General features: G+C 40.4%; 1 protein-coding gene across 11 annotated transcripts in view; it reads right to left on the bottom strand.

Moving 5' to 3' along the window:
- Nucleotides 1–21,263, bottom strand: part of SYTL5 (synaptotagmin like 5) — a 288,224-nt gene that overhangs the window by 62,965 nt on the left and 203,996 nt on the right. For 6 of the 11 annotated variants that reach the window (XM_082378134.1, XM_082378135.1, XM_082378148.1 and 3 more), the window contains exon 18: nt 21,117–21,261. In XM_082378134.1, coding sequence (XP_082234260.1) covers nt 21,119–21,261 — 143 coding nt within the window. In that variant the 3' untranslated portion in view covers nt 21,117–21,118. Of the gene's footprint in view, nt 1–42; nt 21,262–21,263 lie in introns of all 11 variants that reach the window. The other 5 variants (XM_082378145.1, XM_082378136.1, XM_082378137.1 and 2 more) reach the window with 1 other exon arrangement.

Below are 21,263 nucleotides of genomic sequence, written 5' to 3'. Positions count from 1 at the left end.
AAAATTAAAAAAAAAAAAAAAAAACAGAGAGAAGATCTCAACAGACATTTTTCCAAGGAAGACATACAGACGGCCAATGGTACATGAAAAGATGCTCAACATTACTAATCATCAGAGAAATGCAAATCAAAACCACAGAAATATCACCTCACACCTGTTAGAATGGCTATTATCAAAAAGATGAGACAGATAACAAGTGTTAGTGAGGATGTGGAGAAAAGGGAACTCTGTGCACTATTGGTGGGAATGTAAATTGGTGCAGTCACTATGAAAAACAGTATAAAGGTTCCTCAAAAACTTAAAAATAGAACCACCATATGATCCAGCAATTCCAGTTCTGGTTATTTATCTGAAGAAAATGAAAACACTAATTCAAAAAATATATATTCACCCCCATATTCATTGCTGAATTATTTACAATAGCCAAGCTATGGAAACAACCTAAGTGTCCACCGATGGATGAATGGATAAAGAAGCTGTGGTACATATAATACAACGGAATATTACTCAGCCATAAAAAAGAATGAAATAATGCCATCTGCAGCAACATGGATGGACCTAGAGATTATCATACTAAGGGAAGTAAGAAAGCCTGAGAAAGACAAATATTGTATGATATCTCTTATATGTGAAGTCTAAAAAACAAACAAACCCCAAGCCCAAGAACAGATTGGTGGTCACCAGAGAGACGGAGGTAGTTGGTAAAATGGGTAAAGGGGGTCAAAAGGCACAAACTTCCAGCTGTAAAATGAATAAGTCATGGAAATGTAATATAACAGCAAGGTGACTATTGTTAATAATATTGTATTTCACATTGGAAAGTTGCTAAGAGAGTGGATCTTAAAAGTCCTCATTGCAAGAAAAAAAATTTTTTGTAAATATGTATGGTGACAGATGTTAACTACACATATGGTGATCATTTCACAATATATACAAATATTGAATCATGTTTTGCACCTGAAACTAATATATGTCAGTTGTACCTCAATTAAGACTCAAAAAGTTTTAAATAATTTATATTTCAATTCATTTAGGAAAAAAATAAACTCATGTTAATGTAGATAGCACATTTTTTTAGAAAAACTACATATGCTTCTCAAACTTTTAAAAAAAGCGAGATGTGTGGCATTATTTTGCATGATTGCAAGTCTCTTCAAAGTGTGCCATAAAAGCAGACTTCTAGATTTTCATATATGCTTTTCCATTCAGTCTGTTGCAATATCAATATTGTTTTGATTGAAGTATATGAAGAAGATCTGATTTCACAGAATTATACATTTGGAAAAGAGAGAAATAGTTTAATAGCCTTATTTAGATAACTACAGATAGTTTTCTTTTATATTTCGCCAGAACTCAGCAAGTGGAAGTTCCTTAAAGATTAATGTCACTATGGAACACTTCGTATACTGTGTTGCATTAAAATCCATTGGTCTATCTTGCACTTTGAATGGATCTTTTACCCATGCACGATTTTGTATTCAATAACTGATGCATTGGTCATTTAGAACATATTGGTTCACTGAGTCAGGAAGATCTTCCAAAGGTCGATAAAATTTGTTATACAGTATCAAAAATTCACCTTGATTAATGTCATCACCAATCCTCCTACCAGAAATGTCTCTAAGTATTGGGAAGCTGTTTTGCTTCAAAGCTGAAATTTTATCATTGGCAGCACATAGTGTTCCTTGAAGTGACAGGCTCACTTTGTTCATTTTTGAGAAAATGTGTGCCCAGTTCTCAAGCCTGAATAACTATAGTTTATCTGTCATTCATTCTTTAAAATAAAAATAGTTGCAAAATGCAGCCAGTTCAATATGCAACTCCAATGCACTAGTGCTTTTCCTTGAGACAACCCTCAAACTTGGGCACGCATAAAAAATCTTAAAAATCACATGTACTTAAAGGTCAAGATTTAAAGACATTAATAATTTTTACTGCTTCATCAGGACTTTTAAAAATGAAAGTGGTGTTTTATTTTCTTACTGTGTGTGTATTTAGGCAAAGAAACTGAAGTGCTTGCAGTTTTACTCGCCATTGCTTCTGGACCATCGAAGCAAATGTCAACACAGTGGGAAAAAGTAAATAAGGAAAATAGCTTTGGCCTTGCCGACCCCTCGAAAAGGTTTTAGGATGCCCAAGGGCCTGCAGACCACACTGTGAACTGCTGCCTTAAACTGAAGTGCACTGATTGTGAATATAATTCTGGAATGGTGACAGAGGCTTGAGTAGGAAGGCGTGTAAGAATAACAAAAATTGGGCTTTTTTCTCAACTCTGGCAGGAGTCATGGACAGTGTGCCTTGTAGAGACCCAAAGCGCAAGGGAAAATCCCTTCAAATTTGCTGCACCTGTTCCTGTTGTCTGCAGCTGTCTTTCTTTCTTTCCTTTTTTTTTTTGGCTGCGCCATGTGGCTTGTGGGATCTCAGTTCCCCGACCAGGGATTGAACTTGCACCCTCGGCAGTGAAAGCACGGAGTCCTAACCACTGGACTGCCAGGAAATTCCCTGCAGCTATCTTTCTATCAATAAATTCTATAATCCTTCACTAATTTAATCAGAAATGAATAGCAGGGATGAACGGACTCTTTTGACCCATCGAGAATCCAAACACTGCATACACATTATCTCATTTAATCTTCACAAGAAATCACGAATATTTCCTCTCCTTCCTGCTTTACTTGCTTTTTAACAATATTAAATTTGGAATCTGGAGTCACAGAAGAGATACTGGAAGGTTCCCCTTAGCTTAGTGCCCTAAGGGGTGTGTCTTTTTCAGCAAACATCATACTTAGCCTACCAGTTCTCTCGACACCATTTGTGTCAGTCTTTCTTAACCTCGGATGCACAATGGAATTACTTGGGGAGTTTTAAAAAAGACTGATGCCTTGGTGCCATCCCCAGAGATTATGATGGAAGTTCCCTGGGTGCAGACAGGGCCTGGAGAGACTTTACAAGGGGATTCTCATGTGCAGCCAAAAGTGTAAATCACTCTTTTGGATGAGGTGTGAAGGATGCCGGTATAACCACTGACATAAACACTTACCAAAGTCATTGCTTCTCTGCCTATGGCCAATGTTTAGAGTGTGCATTACAAAGTTAGAAGCATGCTTATCTCATCTAAAATAGAGCACTTGTTTCTCCTTAGGAGAAAGACATAGAAATGATGCAAGGCAACTATCTTTGTTAATCAGAATCAATTTTACTGGTGAATGTGCAGCGTGAAGATGGATTTCTCGTATTTAAAAAAATTTTTTTATTGAAGTATATTTGATTTACAATGTTGTATTAGCTTCTGGTGTACAACAAAGTGATCAGATACACACACACACACACACACACACATTCTTTTTCATGTTCTTTTCCATTATAGTTTATTACCGGTTATTGAATATAGTTCCCTGTGCTATACAGTAGGACCTTGTTGTTTATCTACTTTATATATAATAGTTTCTATCTGCTAACCCCAAACTCCTAATTTATCCCTCCCCCACCCCCTCTCCCCTTTGGTAATCATAGATTTATTTTCTATGTCTGTGAGTCTGTGTCTGTTTTGTAAATAAGTTCAATTGTATCATATTTTAGGTTCCACATATAAGTGATATCATATGGTATTTGTCTTTCTCTCTCTTAGTATACTTAGTATGATAATCTCTAGGTCCATCCATGTTGCTGTAAATGGCAATGTTTCGTTCTTTTTTATGGCTGAGTAGTATTCCATTCCATTCCACAGCAAAGGAAACCGCAAACAAAACGAAAAGACAACCCAAGGACTGGGAGAGAATATTTGCAAATGATGCAACCAACAAGGGCTTAATTTTCAAAATATACAAATAGCTCATACAACTGAATATCAAAAAAACAAACAACCCAATCAAAAAATGGGCAAGAGATCTAAATAGACATTTCTCCAAAGAAGACATACAGATGGTCAATAGGCACATGAAAAGATGCTCAACATCACTAATCGTTAGAGGAATGCAAATCAAAACTACAGTGAGGTACCACCTCACACCAGTCAGAATAGCCATCATTAAAAAGTCTACAAATAACAAATGTTGGAGATGGTGTGGAGAAAGGGAACCCTCCTACACTGCTGGTGGGAATGTAAACTGGTGCAGTCACTATGGAAAACAGTATGGAGGTTCCTTAGAAAACTAAAAATAGAGTTGCCATATGATCCAGCAATCCCACTCCTGAGCATATATCCAGAGAAAACTCTAATTCGAAAAGATACATGCACCCCAATGTTCGCAGCAGCCCTATTTACAATAGCCAAGACATGGAAGCAACCTAAGTGTCCACTGACCGATGAACAGATAAAGAAGATGTGGTATACATACATCCACACACACACGCGCGTGCACACACAATGGAATACATTTCTATCATTATCATGTCATTTCTGAAGATGCTCAGCCTAAGGATTTGTTTTTCTGTTTGTTCCATGGCTGTGTCGAAGCTCGGGGGAAATTTAATTTCTGTGCACAGAGTTTGGAATTTTGTTTTGTCTGTCTCTCTCTCCATCAGAAGTGACAAGTTTCCCTGTAGGATGATGTACTTAGGCAGCAGTGCCCTGGGACTAACAAACTGATTTCAAATGGGACTGAAACACTGTCATCTGTCTGACCACAGAGCAAATCTGAATCCTTCTCTCTGAGTATCTTTCGATGCGTCTGTGAGTCTCACGGAATTCCATTTGACTCCTGGGCAGGCTATTAAGTGGGTTTCTGATGCCCTCTGAGAGTAAGCATGGATTCAAAGGCTTGGAGAAAAGAGTCAGTCACCTCTTTCTTGGAAAATTGGAATGGGAAGAAATACTCTCATTTCTCAATAAGTGGCAGCAATTTAGAAGACCATCCTGTGAAGGGACTGATTTCCAAGGCCCTCTAGAGGAATGCTCCTTGGAGTATAGTCTTCCTACTGGCCGCTGGTCCCTGGACCATTTGTTAGTGGTTCACAAAGAGATAGGGAGCTGGCCCCAGAATGTAAATCAGTAATGTCAATAAATGCATTATTTAGTTTGATATTTTTTGATAGCAAAACTTTCTCAGCAAGGGAAGCAGCGCATTGATTTACATTCTGATGTAAGCTCCTTATTTTATCATGGACCAGTGGTCTGAGTTGCTTTGCTCCAGAGGAGGGCCAGAGGAGAGACACTTGTTTCTTTCTCTCTGTGGGAACAATTAGGAACTTAAGAATTAGAAAAAGGAAACACAGCAGACTTCTCCAAAGGCACAGTAGCTCTTGTACTAGTCTGAGTAGCCTCAGTTATTGCTAGATTTCTGTAATCAGACAGCCTATGCAGATCGGGTCACTAGTTTTGCTAAAGAGTTGGTAAGTTCTAGACAGGCAGCCTAGGCTAAGTAATGTCTTAGGCTGTAAAGAAGGCCCATGGCTGTTAAAATAGGCTTGGCCAGAACATATGCCAGTTGTCACGTAGGGCAGTGAATGTGAGTTAACTGCAACTTGTGAGGGCTCTGATGTGTTCCCGGACCATTCTCTTCTTGTAGAAAGCTCTGAACTCAGTTCATGAAGAGTCACAAACAACAGTCAGTCGGCCTGCTTCACCAAAAACCAAACTGTACCCAGGTCGGTAGCTGTTTCTTAGGAGTCATCTCATTTCAAGAGAAATGGAATGACTCAAGAGCATTCTAATGTTTTAGCTCTGGTGTAACAGAAGTCCCGGGCAAGGACATGACCTTGCCATTGATTACCCGTCTCAAGACTAAGAAAGAGCATCTAAGCACTTAAGAAGAATCAATGTTGCTTCTGATTTTTGAAGTTCATTCTGAATAACACGCCATCTGTCACAGCGCTCCACTGTAGCTGTCCTTTGAGGTGAGCTGCACTGTGAATACTAATCATTCATTGGTTCATTCATTCACCAGGAGTATACTGCAATTAGCGTACTTCATTGATCCTGAGATGCACTTTTTTCCCCCCATATTTTAACATCTCTGAAGTGAAGAGTGTCTTACAATCAATGACATTTTTTGAGTCTAAGTCCTGGTGGGAAATGGATGGCAGATTCTAGTGGGAACTGAAGACGACATAATGAAAGGATTACTTATAACGGGTGAGCATGGTAAAAGGAACCATTAAGGGATACTGAGGCACTCCAAAGCTAGTAGCGTCAGAGGACATTTACCACCCTAGGCCTGAAGGGCAAGCGGAGGGAGTGATTACTGGAACTCAGAAAGAACTCTATGTATAATTTTAGGACAGACCACCTAAGCAGAGCTGTGATAGAGGAACACAGCCTTTAACAACCCTCAGCTCAGCAGGGAAGGAGCACGGGGAATAAATACCCTGAACTTTCTCTCCTCCTGTTCTCTGATCTCCCACTATTGGCTCCAGTTGGCCAAACCCAACTGGAAACCAGAGGGTGAAGGAGCAAAGCACAGTTTCGAAAACTGCAGAGAGGGACTCTGGTCAGGCAGACAGAGATCACCCAGCACAGTTCATCCCTTCTACCCTCAGCATCTACTCTTCTGTCTGAATAAAAATCTCATGTCCCCATCACCTACTGAAGTCAGCAAACTAGAGCCAACAGGCTGGCCGTTTGTTTTTGTCAATAGCGTTATTGGAACACAGGCACACACATTTTTAACATATTGCTTACGGCTGTTTTTGCTCCACAGTGGCAGAGATGAGTAGTTGCAACAAAGGCTGGACGGCCCATAAAGCCTGAACTATTTACTATCTGTCAGATACTATCAGAACGTTTCCTGACTGTCAACTACTGGATCAGTTCGCTCATACGCCCACCTGAAACTTAAAATCTTAGCTACCACCAGCGCTCTTCCCAGAAGCTAGTTGGAGAAAAAGGGTGGAAGAAACAGTTAATCAAGACCAAACAAAGATGCTTCAATCCCACTTATGTAGCTGGTCATGAGATCTGTGTTAATAATCATTTCAAATTCTCCTGACTCTCTGCCAGCACTTCGGTTGAATTGCTTTACCTGGAGGATTGACCCAAACCTTCATTCGGGAAGGATCTGATTCCTTAGTGGCCGTTTTTATTGGGTTGCTGCAGTTTTCCCCTGGCCAGGATGACTGAGCTATGGAGTACTGAGAGATGCCCCAATAAATCCCCTGAGCTCTGGCCATAGTTCTCCTTGTAACCATTGCGGATGAGCAACGCAATTTCCTCTTGATAATCACCTGAGCTAGTACAGGTAACCTCTTCTCTACCTGTAGGTTTAGTGGTGTGAGGAGCCCCAGATATTTAAGAGGCATTCTCAGCTTCCAATATAATAGAACCATGACTGTTTCCTATGTAAAAATGCTAGTGCCTTCCTTGGACACCACAGCCCTTAGGCTCACTGAACCCAAGTTCATGCAGACATATAGGAAAAACTACTTAAGTAGGCTATTAGGTATAACAATGAGAAGGGCCATCCCCCTTTGCACATCTTTGTCCCTTAACCCATGGGTTTTGGCTACAAGGGCCACAGCACCATATTCTGGCTGCTGATTTAAAGCATATACTCTATCACGTAAGATTCTCTCCAGCCTCACTAAGCATTGTATATCAGCTCATTCTATAACTGAGCTTTGAGTAAACCATTCCATTCTTCTATCAAACCAGCTATTTTCAGGTGCTCAGACACATGGTAAGACCAATGAATTCCATAGCATGAACTCCCAGATGCACTTTCTTCACTGTAAATTGAGTTTCTAGGTCAGAGGAGAGACCATGTAACATCTTTGAGTCTAAGTATAATGGTGCATTCACATGACAGAGAACAGTTTATCTTTACTCTCTTATCTAAGAAAAGATCGCCATCTCTCTGGTCTTTGTTATAATGGGCTCCAGAGGAGTCCTGATTGTCTTTACATATGGAATAGCAGACTCATCCACCATACTGATGGCATTCTTGCTACTCCAGATGTGCTGTCTTTACCAGAGCAAAGCAATAAAGTCTCTAGTACCTGGTACCCAAATACTGACTGGGAAAATTTTTTTTCATTCCTATCAGCAAAGATAATCAGAAGCAGGGGTGTCTATTGTACAGACCAAAGGGAATCTTTTTAAGGGAACACACTTCTTTAATGACCATCTTTGCACATTCTGAGAAACCTAAAAGAGAAATCCCTCTTAATTTCTGGCTACCTGGTTTTTTTCTGGGTATTAGAGGCACAAAGATCGGAAGATCATTTTTTTCCCATTCATTCCAAAAGACTAACTAAGCATCTATTACTTTGCCACATGCCTGTTAACGCTCCTCAAACACAGAGCTAAAATTCTATTTTGAGAGCCTACTTCTTAAGAACACCCCAATACCAATTACTGTATCAGTTAGGGTCCCAGCCAGAAACAAATGGAACACTGAAACTGTGACTGTGACATTGAGGAAAAATTAATAAAAAACTATCTACAAAGGTGTGGTCAAGGTTAAGGGAAAGTAATGAGGGATGGTGAAACTGGCCACAGTCGAGGACTTTACCACTCATAGGCCTGAAGGGGTGAAGGGAGGGAGTGGTGACCGTAGGTCCAGCTGGAGGAGAAGGTCACCTGCCAGGAGCTATAATCCTGAGCAGAGGAATGTAACCCCTGGCACTTTGTGACCCAGCAGGAAAGAGCCAAGGGAAGAACTGTATCAATCTCACTTTCTTCCCACCATTCAATCTCCTACTGGTTCCTTCCTTTGGCCAATCCCAACCCAAATCCACAGGGCAAGACATCCCCAATGAAGCAGTTCATTAAGGTTGGCCTCTTGGGGCATAGAGCAGTGTGAAGAAGGGCAAAGAGAAAAAAAAAAGCAGAGACAGAGGTAGAACATCCAGAACAACATCTTACAGTTATAATTGGCTGCATTTTTTAGTGGTATCTGAAGCCCTGCTGCACTTTACAATCAACGGCTTCTTAAAGTCAGTGAATTTCAGCATGCACAAGGTATCAGAGAACTTTAGAACTAGAGGGAATGTTGGATTGCACTTAGTCCAAGCCCCTCAGTTTATAGAGGAGAAAACTGAGGCTCAGAGAGTGGAAACATCTTGCTCAAAATCCACAACAAGTAGCAGAGCTATTACCCTCTTTCATCCTTTTGCAGGATGAACAAAAATGTATTCCTGACTCAGGCCTCACATTTGTCACTGGCCTAAGCCAAGCTGGTCTCCAAATGCTTTTCTCCATACCTGATTAACATCAGCCACACAAGTGCTAAATATTGACTGACAGTAGAAGAGACATCATCTAGAAGATGTCTGTCCGACTGGTATTATGGAATAGAGCTTTTAGGGGCTCTACTTCCTCAGTCTTAGAGGAGACTGTATCTGGGTTCAGGCGGTCCTCACTGGATTCAGCAGGTTGGAAGACTCATCCATAATAAAAAAAAATAGCCAGGTCTTCGTTGCACGTACTCTGAAATGAGGTCAGCTACACACTGGGGAATGTCTTCAGGATAGTAACAGGAGAACACAAGAGAAAAAAAGGATGCTAGTAAGCATGCATGTGTTTATGGGGAGAAATCAAAATCGAGGAAGAGAAAGGACTCAAAGAAAAGACTGATTGCAAATCAAAACTACAATGAGGTATCACCTCACACCTGTCAGAATGGCCAACATCAATAAGTCTACAAATAATAAATGCTGGAGAGGGTGTGGAGAAAAAGGAACCCTCCTACGCTGGGAATGTAAATTGGTGCAGCCACTATGGAGACAGTATGCAGTTTCCTTAAAAAACTAAAAATAGAGCTATCATATGATCCTGCAATCCTACTCCTGGGCATATCTCCAGAGAAAACTCTAATTCAAAACAACACATGCACCTCAATGTTCATAGTAGAACTATTTAAAACAGCCAAGACATGGAAGCAACCTAAGTGTCCATCAACAGATGAATGGATAAAGAAGATGGGGTACACACACACACACACACACACAGGAATATTACTCAGCCATAAAAAAGAATGAAATAATGCCATTTGCAGCAACATGGATGGACCTAGAGATTATCATACTAAGGGATGTAAGTCAGACAAAGACAAATATCATATGATATCATTTATATGTGGAATCTAAAAAAATGACACAAATGAACTTATTTACAAAACAGAAATAGACTCACAGACATAGACAACAAACTTATGGTTACCAAAGGGGAAAGGGGTGGGGGAGGGATAAGTTAGGAGCTCAAGATTAAAATATACACACTATTATATAAAAACAGATAACCAACAAGGACCTACTGTATAGCACAGGGAACTATACTCAATATCTTATAACAACCTATAATGGAAGAGAATATTAAAAAGAATACACACACACACACACACACACACACAACTGAATCACTTTGCTGTACACCTGAAGCTAACACAACATTGTAAATCAACCATATTTCAATAAAAATTTCAAAAAAAGAAAAGACTGATAAATGGGGTGTGTCTTAGGCCAATGTTCACATCAACTACAACTAACAGTCTTTTAAGTATCAAGCACCTTAAATATCAAGGTCCCGTCTGCCATATTCTCTACACCAGTGCTTCTTAAAGTTTATTGTGCTTGCAGATCAACTAAGGACCTTGTTCTAATGAATATTATGATTCATTCTGGCTTGGGACCCAACATTCTTCATTTCCAACAAGCTCCGAGGTAAAGCTAATGCTGCTGGTTCATGAATCACACTTTGAGAAGCAAGTCTCCAGCTCATAACAAGCACAGAATTTCTATCTGGGGTACATTTTGGTGAAGAACGAAGAGCATGGGTTTTGGGATCTGAAATGGGGAGCTCCACGTAGGTTGAGGCTCTATTATACACTAGTTGGGTTACTTAACCTCTCTGAGACTCACGTCTCTTTTTTTTTGGTCCTCTGTCTTTTTAAAACACAGATAATAAATTAGATAACAATTTGTAAAGCCCCTGACGTACACTAGGTGCTCAATAAATGTCACTTCTGATCCCGTCCCTTGCCACTACCCATGATTTACCGAGGGGAGCGCAAAGGGAGTGATGGGGTCAGGGTTCAGCTTTACAGGAAAATAAGTGAGCAAGAACCAAAATGAGGGTTAGATTCAACAGCTAAGCACCACGAAGAGTTGTTCAACGTCATCCTAGCCTTAGAAACAGACACCGGATAGTCATCCAATCTGTGTGTCTCAATTCAGCAAATGAGCTTCGTTCCAAAGACAAATAAGTATAAAAACAGGAGGAATAGGTGACACACAATGCATCTTCAAGGATATGCATCTTCAAGTACCCAGGAATAACTTGTAATAGAACACAGAAGAGATCTTAGGAAAGTGAATTTAATGAAAAAGACATTACACTTTGCAGTAAGTACAGAGTGGCACAAAGCTTTGGTCTGGGGTGCATATTCCATACAGAAGCTTAGAAGTAGGCATGTTAAGTGTTTAAGCATTGCTACTAATTTTGTACTATATGTGGCAAAACAAGTAAATAGGAACAGTCATTTGTAGCCAACAATAGAACCAAGAAAACTAGCAAAATGAATGTAGACCTCCCATCATCTCCAGGGAATTTTCTTTCTTTTTTTTTTGGCCGTGAGGCTTGTGGGATCTTAGTTCCCTGACCAGGGATTGAACCCGGGCCCTTGACAGTGAGAGCACAGAGTCCTAACCACTGGACCGCCAGGGAATTCCCAAGGGAATTTTAAAAATATTATTGTTTCTTAGATCTTTCAACCTTCTCTCTCTCTCCCCCCCCCCCCCGCCAAAAAACAGTGATACTGTATCGTGCACTCAAAAATTTGTTAAGAGGGTAGATCTCACGTTAAGTGCTCTTCCCACAATGAAAAAAAAGACATAAATGAGTTACCAAGCCACAAAAAGGCATGGAGGAACCTTAAATGCATATCAATAAGTGAAAGAAGCAAGCCAGAAGAGGCTATATCCTGTATGATTCCAACTATATGACATTCTGAAAAAAGGCAAAACTATAGAGACAGTAAAAAAGACCAGTGGTTGCAAGAGGTTGGAGCACAGGGGATTTTTAGGGCAGCAAAATGATTCTGTATGATAATGTAATTGTGGATACATGATATTAGGCACTTGCTAAAACCCATACAACTGTGAAACACCAAGAATGAACCCTAATATAAACTATGGACTTTAATTAATAATAATGTACCAATATTGGTTAATCAATTATAATAAGCATACCACACCAACGAAAGATGTTAATTACAGGAGACACCTGCAGGGGGAGGGGAGTGGTAGTATATGGGAACTCTTACTTTCTGCTTAATTTTTCTGTAAACCTAATACTGCTCTAACTTCTCAGTCTAAAGTTGATTAATTTAAAAACAAACAAAGAGATCAACTTCGTATCAGAGCAGGAGCTTAGGAGAGTAAATTGGCAGCCAAAGCAGGCGGGTGCCAGGGACAAGGCAGATATAGGTGACCTGGTCACTGGCAGAGTTTGGAAAATTACCGCTCATGCTTCTTCCCAAGGAGAGCTGCCATTCCAGTGTCCCAGTAACCCAGTGATCCTCAGCTGTCCTTAGGGTATTGAAAGTGTGTCTTCCCTCCCCAGTCCACTAAACCCTTGGACTCATCTTCAGGCCCAGAGCAAAGCAGCCTGCCTGTGACAACTACACTCAATCCAGGAATGGGGACCTAGCGCATTCAGAGTTGGGCCAGTTCTTGCCCCGATGATGTGGTGCCCGTCTCAGAGGTTCTTTAAATATTTGTACACCGTTGATTTTGAGGAATCCTGCCTGGTGGAAGGGATAAAGGAAATCTCCAATGGAGGGGAATCTCCAGTGGAGGCAAACCCCCTTTTCCCTATGTCCTTAGCAATTCATGCCTAGACCAAGTTATATCCCCCATTCAGCAAAACAGAAACCCTGTCTCTAATCAGACCTGTCTTTCATCAACCATGAATTGCTCTTCAGCTATGGGGTCCCCTCCTCACTTATCTACTCAAGCAGACATTATTTCTTCCTGCTAATACCATACTTTTCTTGAGAGGAGTTCCCCACCTCATTACCTTTTCAGGGATGTTTAGTACCCCTTAAAATCTGACACCCTGGGAAGCAGCCAGGGCAACTCCCCTCCCCCCAACCTGGCTTTGTGCATTCAGATGCTTTGCAAACAAATGACTCTAACAGAGCTGGGTTCGGAGGTGATAGGAAAGAGCTGAAAATTAATAATAACATTTCCATTAATCTAAGTGGAATAAAGCATTGAGAGCACCTCCTAAGGTTCTGGGCTGCACCCCATCAGTCAGAGGCACAATGTAAGACGATATTTAGGAATCAAGGAGGACAAATTAATTGTGGGTAGTGAAGAAGGTCAAAAGCAAGAAGATTCAGGAAAGTCTAGACATTTCTTTCTTCATATCAACTGAAAGCCAATGATCTCTCTTCAAAAATGTCGATTTATGAATAATGAATATTGGAAAGGATGGAAAAGAAAATATATTCCCAACACTCAATCGCTCTAACTACAGTTCAAACATAAATGACTGACATAAACTGTTTTGTGGTGGAATGGCTCCCTTCCTTCCTTGTTTCCAAATGTGAAAGATTTAAAATGTGAAAGATTTAAAAAATTTTACTGTTAGGACTCATCAATTCCCATGGATCTGCACAAACAAGTTTCAACTTTCTGAAGACAAAATGAACCTGTGGCTAAGTAGAAAAACATGCTTAGAAAGGACAATCAGATTCCTTTCCCAAAGTAAGCAGATCTAACAATAAAGGGATAAAAAGAAAATATTTTGATTCAAATCCATATCTAGTTCTCTGCCCTTCTATGGACTTTTTTTCCTCAGCAAACGCCCATGATTTAAACTTTTGCTATAACTATTATAATAAAATATTTTACTTGTTTTATTAGTGTCTGCCTCAATCAGAGAAAAAGGAAAATGATTAGAGACAATTATCCTCTTGTGCTGAAATACTGGAAAGAAAAATATGATCTACTCCCTATATGCATATTTTGTCACTTATAGGCAATACTAACTATATATTCTACCTCCCTTTTCCAAGTATGAAAGGAACCCTCTGCTGGAATAGTTCAATAAATTCTAATGTGGTAAATGAGGTACAATTGCTAATATTTGAAACACTATGCATTCCTCATAATGCAACAGCAGTTTGTATTTCTATGGAATTTCTTTTGAGAGAATGGTAAATTTCCTTCTGTAGATAAAAAGTGTGATTCTGAACAACATCCCTGTGAAGAAGGTAGGTTTGATCTCCCTGACATAGGGGATAAGCAATGGGCCATAGCAAGAGATGGTCATTACACTGAAAGAACGTTAAGGAAAAGGGTGCAAAGATAGTTTGCTTATGGGTTCCACAACATCTTAACAAAAAACTGACCAGTTTTTCTCTCCCTCAAATTAAACACTTTTGCAAAACTTACTATCTAATCAGATGCGGTAGGAAATTCCACAGTGCGTGATATAGCAAAGTTAGGGTTTTTTTTTTTTTGTATTGTTGCTGTACACTGGAGACCACTTCATTGTACATAGAATGATTAAGACCTAGCCAAGCACCCAGGAAAAGAAGGGCCTAAGAGATTATGAACTACAGATTGCTATCTCTAGATCACTAATAATGACCTTTTTTTTTTTTCACAGTGGGTTAAAATTTACAAAGCATATTCACATATATTACCTCATTTGATATCTTCAATTACTACAAGGCAGCCCAATTATCCCTATTATACAGGCAACTAGATCAAGGCCTAGATTGGATAATTAACTTGACTGAGGTCACATGGCTGGTAAATAGTCAAGACTTGAGCTTATGTCAATCTGAGTTCAAGTTTAGGCTCCTTCCACCTCACCATGGTTGCCTTGCAATTAATAATGTCCAGGTTAGCCAAAGCCAATCTGTCATCATGATGTAGAGTTGGTCCAAATAATATAGTCAAGATAATTTGTCCTCTAATGCAGTCTTTCTCAAACTGTGATCCAGTTGTATTAGAATCACCTAAGAAGCTTGATAAAAATGATGAAGTTTTCTGGAGATTTTGTTCAGTAGGTTTGGAGCAATGCTCTGGAATCAATGTATTAAATTCACACCTCAGATGACTCAGATAATCTTTTGGAATCCTTGATGTGGCCCAATTTCCACGGCTCTTGCTCAAACCTTGCAAGATCTGATTTTTGTTATAGTTTGGCCTGTATAAACTTCCTCGTCCTATTTATTTTCTTTAATTTCAGAGGCCATAAATATACCATTGTGGGAGGAAAGCCCTTCTGCCAACTTCTAAAGGCAATGCTCAGTTTAGTGTGAAATATCTACGTGGAAGAAAAAACAAACACTGATCACAGCCCAAAATGCCACAGTATTTCTTTCTGTGGTGCTTCTGGGACTTGATATCTTCATCCACTTTGCTTCTAAAAGTGGGCTTTGCCCTTATTTTTTCCACAGGTTTCTCCTCCTCTGCACAATAGAAACCTTGGGGTAGCAGGTGATGATGCTGTTGATATTACTGTGAATCAGGGGGGCTCAATTCACACATTAGTTATGTATCAATACTTAATGATGACTGGTCATATATTTGTTTAAATTTCTTAAGGAAAAGGACGCCAAAATAAAAAGCCCCATCAAAATATCTTCGCTGTTGGTGCTTTTGTGACCTGGAAAATCTACATCCTGATAATTCCAATGACAGTAACAACATAAGCAAAATGAGAGCTGATACACTGGATCTTCCACATATCCTGCAGGTGCTATTTACAAACTGAATGGATAAAGTCAGGCTTGTAAGGTTGCCCATGTCCCTTTACAACTTGTCTGATTCAACTGAGGGAAAATTGAGGGCTGCTCCAAATTATGAGTAGGATCCTCCAGGCAAGGCCATGGCCTCTTCTTCTGAGAAGCTGAGATGCTGGGCTGGAGAGCACACTCTGTGCTTTTACGTATGCCAAGAGAAGCTGGAATGAGCTGTTTAGGGTTGTAACTAAAGTACTTATAGAAACGTTGCTTTTAAAAGACCAATCGGCAATCACAGTCGGAGATTTTTCTTGATCTATGTGGGTCCCAGTTTCCTTATCTGGTCTAACATTCTCTGATGTTACTTTTTTTATTCATTTTCACTTAATCCACAAATATTTTCAAATTACCTACTCTGAACTAAGCACAGGGGATATAGCTGTGAAACAATATAAATATAAATATTGTCTCTGCCCTTCTGAATCTTACATTCTAGGGATGTGGTGGGGAGTGAACTGACACAGGCATTAAAGGGCTCATTACGTGAATAATTTATGAAAATTGCGATGTATGTAATGAAGGGGAAAGAGAGGCAGGCTGTTGTGACCTAGTCAGGCAGAGGGGGGTCAGGAGACGTTTCCCTGAGCAGGTAATGTTCAAGACCTGGATGATGAGTGGAAATCAGGCCGATGAGGAGAAGGAGCAAGCAGATTTCTTTGCAAAGGCCATGAGATGGAATAAAGGCTGGCACGACTGAGAAGCAGAAAATTGCATTGCGTGGCCGCAGAGCAGGGGAGGGAAAGAGGCATGGCCCGGGGTGAGCTGGAGAGGAGGAAGCAACCATCTCAGACAGGGCCCGGCAGGCCCTGAGCAAGAATTTGGATTTTATTCTCAGGGCAATGGAAAGCCACGGAGGGTTTTAAAGCACGATCAGATGTGCGTTTTTTAAAAGATCACTCTGAGGATGTACAGGTAGACAATGAATGATGAGAAAGTATAGCTGGCGGTAGAAGTCGAATTTAGGTGGTAGGTATAAGTGCTCACTGTAAAATCATTTCAGCTTTTCTGCATGTTTGAACATTTTAAAATAACATGTTGGGAAAATCTGGCCACCCTATGGAGAGTGGATTGAGGGAGGGCAAGAGTGGCTGCAAAGACAGCAGCTAGGAGACCTGTAATAATCGTAGAGAGGCATAATGGTGGCTTGTACTCGGGTGGTGGCATGGAGATGGTGAGAACTGGACAGGCTTTTGAGATATTTAGGAGGTAGAATCGATATGATTTCCTGATTGATTTTGCCTCGGGGTAAGGAAGAGGCATAAATCAAAGATCACTAATTTGAAAAGATATATGCACCCAATGTTCACAGCAGCATTATTTACAATAGCCAAGGTGTGAAAGCAACCTAAGTGCCCATCAACAGATGAATGGATAAAGAAGCTGTGGTAGATATATACAATGGAATATTACTCAGCCATAAAAAAGAACAAAATTTTGCCATTTGCAGCAACATGGATGGACTTGGAGGGCATTATGCTTAGTGAAATAAGTCAGAGAAAGACAAATACTGTGTTTTCACTTATATGTGGGATCTGAAAAATAAAACAAATGAACAAATATAACAAAACAGAAACAGGGGACTTCCCTGGTGGTGCAGTGGTTAAGAATCCGCCTGCCAATGCAGGGGACAGGGGTTCGAGCCCTGGTCCGGGAAGATCCCACATGCCATGGAGCAACTAAGCCTGTGTGCCACAACTACTGAGCCTGCGCTCTAGAGCCCACGAGCCACAACTACTGAGCCCACGTGCCACAACTACTGAAGCCCGCATGCCCAGAGCCTGTGCTCCACAAGGAGAAGCCACCGCAATGAGAAGCCCACGCACTGCAATGAAGAGTAGCCCCCGCTCGCCACAACTAGAGAAAGCCCACGCGCAGCAACGAAGACCCAATGCAGCCAAAAATTAATTAATTAATTAATTAATTAATTAAAAAAAAAAACAGAAACAGGTTCACAGATACAGAGAACAAAGTAGTGGTTACCAGAGGGGAGAGGGATGGGGGGAGGGGCAAAACAGATGAAGGGAATTAAGAGGTACAAACCACTAGGTATCAAATAAATAAGTTACAAGGATGTAATGTACAGCACATGGGATATTCTCAACATTTTAGAATAACTGTAGTATAAAAATATCAAATTACTATGTTGTACAGCTGAAACTAACATAATATTGTTAAGTCAGCTATATGTCAATAAAAAAAAAGATCACTATCCAGTGTCTAGTTAGCATAACCTGGTGGATGATGGTACCAGGTACTGAGACAGGATGTACTGGAGTAGAAAGACATGGGTGTAAGAGGGAAGGTAGAATAAAGAGTTCATTTTTGACTATGTCGAGAGCGTGAGCTATCTTGGTGGAGATATCATATAGGCGGTTGGATCTGGGGCTGAGAGGAAGGATCTGGGTTGCGGATGTGAACCTGTAGTTATAAGCATATAAATAATCATAAAACCATGAGCATACAATACATGATAATGCCGGAGAGGATGGATAAAGTGAGGAGAAAAGAAAGAACAAGCATCAAAGAATCCAATGTTAACAATCTTTAACAGAGAAGGAAAGGGAGCAATTAATGAAACAGAAAAATTAGGCATGTATGATATTGCCAAAGGCCTCTATTGAAGGGCTTTTGGGTTGTTTCCAATCTTCTACAAGCAATACCCTTGTATGTACTCATTTCTCACATATGTATCTATCTCTGTAGGATAAATACCCAAAAGTAGAATTGCTGTGCAATATACACATCTCATTTTGAATTTCAAAGTGTTTATTTTTGAAAAAAAGATTGCTTAGAAAAGCCACCAAACATAGATAGCTTAGTTAACCATATTTAATGTAGCATTTGATAGGACTAGTTAAATTTAATATATCCCATAATGTAATTCCCTGTTGCCATAAAAAAGAATGAGGCTGTCAATATATTTTGATATGGAAGAGGAAGGGGTAGGACTTACTTTTCACAATTTTGAACTATTTGAGTTTTATGCCATTCACATGTATCACTTATATTAAAAATATTTTTTGTACTTCTACACTATACTTAAAAAAGAGTAACCTAAAGATCAATTTACCTTTTATTTTTAAGAGCCGCACCAACAGGTTTCTGATGGACTTAGGCACACCTGGGTCTTGCATTATGGAAATACCCAGTTAGATGTTGGATTTTATGAAGTCACGACACAGAATTGCTCTGACCGTGGCAAAGGTCTGAATACATAAAGTTCATGCTCATCTTGAGTTCAAGTTATAAATTTTGGAATTGATTAATTTTGCCACTTTTATTATTAGTGAATAAATCTACCTCATTTTGTCTACTTTAGAGATGTCTCCAGGCTTCACCATCGCCACCCTCTCTCACCTCCCCTAAAAATGTCTCTGAAGACATACTCAGTCACATCAAGTCTGAAGACAATTTATATTTCCAATATAGGAAGTAGTGATGATCGTACACTTTTTGCTTTCTGTTTTTAAGAAGGGCAACATAGGGCTTCCCTGGTGGCGCAGCGGTTGGGAGTCTGCCTGCCAATGCAGGGGACACGGGTTCGAGCCCTGGTCTGGGAAGATCCCACATGCCGCAGAGCAACTGGGCCCGTGAGCCACAACTACTGAGCCTTCGCGTCTGGAGCCTGTGCTCCGCAACAAGAGAGGCCGCAGCAGTGAGAGGCCCGCGCACCGTGATGAAGAGTGGCCCCCGCTTGCCGCAACTAGAGAAAGCCCTCACACAGAAACGAAGACCCAACACAGCCAAAAATAAATATACATAAATAAAAATTTAAAAAAAAAAAAAAAGAAGGGCAACATAGAGAGACGGGTGTGAGTTTAAAAAAATGTACCATATGCACTAAGCTACACTAGACTAATAACTTCAATTTTCTAGAATTAGAGAGCCTGTTTTTTTTAATAATAATGAATATGGATTGCTTATTCCCCTTTCTAAGAATAATGCTAAATATATTCTTAAACCTGTTTTCAAAATTCAAGAAGAAATTCAGAATATGGAACAATTAGCTAGAATAAGCCTGAAGATGATTCTAGCTTTCCTACTAGTAAGATTCAGTATCTATCCTTTTAAGGATTTTATCAATACATGAATTCAAGTGAAAAAATGAGCTGAGGGGCTAGAATATGATTCCAGAAGAAGATTGGGTCAGGTATGTTCATACACAAATAATCACACTCTGCTCCACCTCCCTTGGTCTATGTCCTCTTGTTCATCACGATAAGCATAGGATCACGCCAAAGGCCACAGTGCAAAGAACACTGGCCTAGGGGTCACACCCTGGATTTAAGTCTGGATACACTCACAGCTTCTATATGATCTTGGGCAAGTCATTTCTGCTTTCTGGGCTGCGGATTTGGAATCTTCAAAATGAGGAACCAGGTCTGAGGTCCCTTTCAGCTTTAACTCCCTGCATATCTAAGTTTGGTGGCTAAAGTCTCTGGAATCCCAGGTGACAGAAGGTCAGGTAGATTGAACTCCTGGCCACAATCTTTCATTCCTTCCTGCATCCTCGCTCTTGCCATGGCTTCAATGTGAGTAGAGTACATTCCCCTGCCTCTTGATTTTGGGCTTGGCCATATGACTTCCTTTGAGCAATGGGATATCGTAGACATAACACAAGTAGGAGCTCAAAAATGTGCATTGCTTCTTATTCCCTCTTAGTTAATAGCTTAGAACATTTTATAAAATAAATGTTTACAACAGAGCTAATAGCTAGGTCATAATTAGGGTGACTCTACATCCCAATATTCCCAGGTCAATCCTGGTTTACATCTGTTGTTCTGGTGTAATGATTTAGCTCTCTTCACTCCCAAAAGTGGGACGATTTAGAGTATCAATTACATAGTCACCACAGAAAAACCTCAGTTCACCTTGAAAACTTACCCGGTTAATCCACAAGTTGGCTACAATAAGAGGGCCACGCCCTTGCCCCAGCGTCCATCCCCACAATGCCTTCTTTGGATCATGGGGATTCCCACTATCCCCTCTTCTTACTCTTCAAGTGGTCTACATTCCAAGTGGCCCCCTTTTCCCTCAAACCTTGAGAAAACCTAAAGTCACTCACAATTAGAAAAAGTTTGGGAACTCCCAATCTCAACTGCAGCTTCAAGTAAGCATGTGCCATTTCCCCTACGGTATAAAGCCTATGAATCATTGCACAATTTGCTTGTTGACACGACAGCGTGGTATACTTTCTATCATCCAATCAAAAAAGCCCTGGCCCATGGACATAGACAGGTACATGCTTTTTCAGACACCTGGCAAGACCCTAGGTGTTCATAACACTGACATCTCTCCTCTCAGGTCCCAATACCCTCCGGTGAGAAATGGCAGGGAAGCAGACTCCAGGTCCCAAGCCTGCTACTGGTAGGAAATAACAACCAGACCGTCCCAAGAGGCCTCATTTTGGAGAACTGGTACCTTCAGAGCTTACTCTTGCCCATGCTGGCACGGAGCATGAGTACGCCCTCTACCGGAGTCCCAGGATTGTCCGTCATCTTCTGCCAGAGGCGTTGCTCTTCCCCCTGAGAGTCCATCCAACCCACGGTCTGCCCATGGCTCACACCT

Source organism: Balaenoptera borealis (genome assembly GCF_965194805.1).
Source record: "Balaenoptera borealis genome assembly, chromosome: X".
In the NCBI taxonomy this organism is placed as follows: domain Eukaryota; kingdom Metazoa; phylum Chordata; class Mammalia; order Artiodactyla; family Balaenopteridae; genus Balaenoptera; species Balaenoptera borealis.
This window is presented reverse-complemented; position numbering and strand designations above follow the sequence as displayed.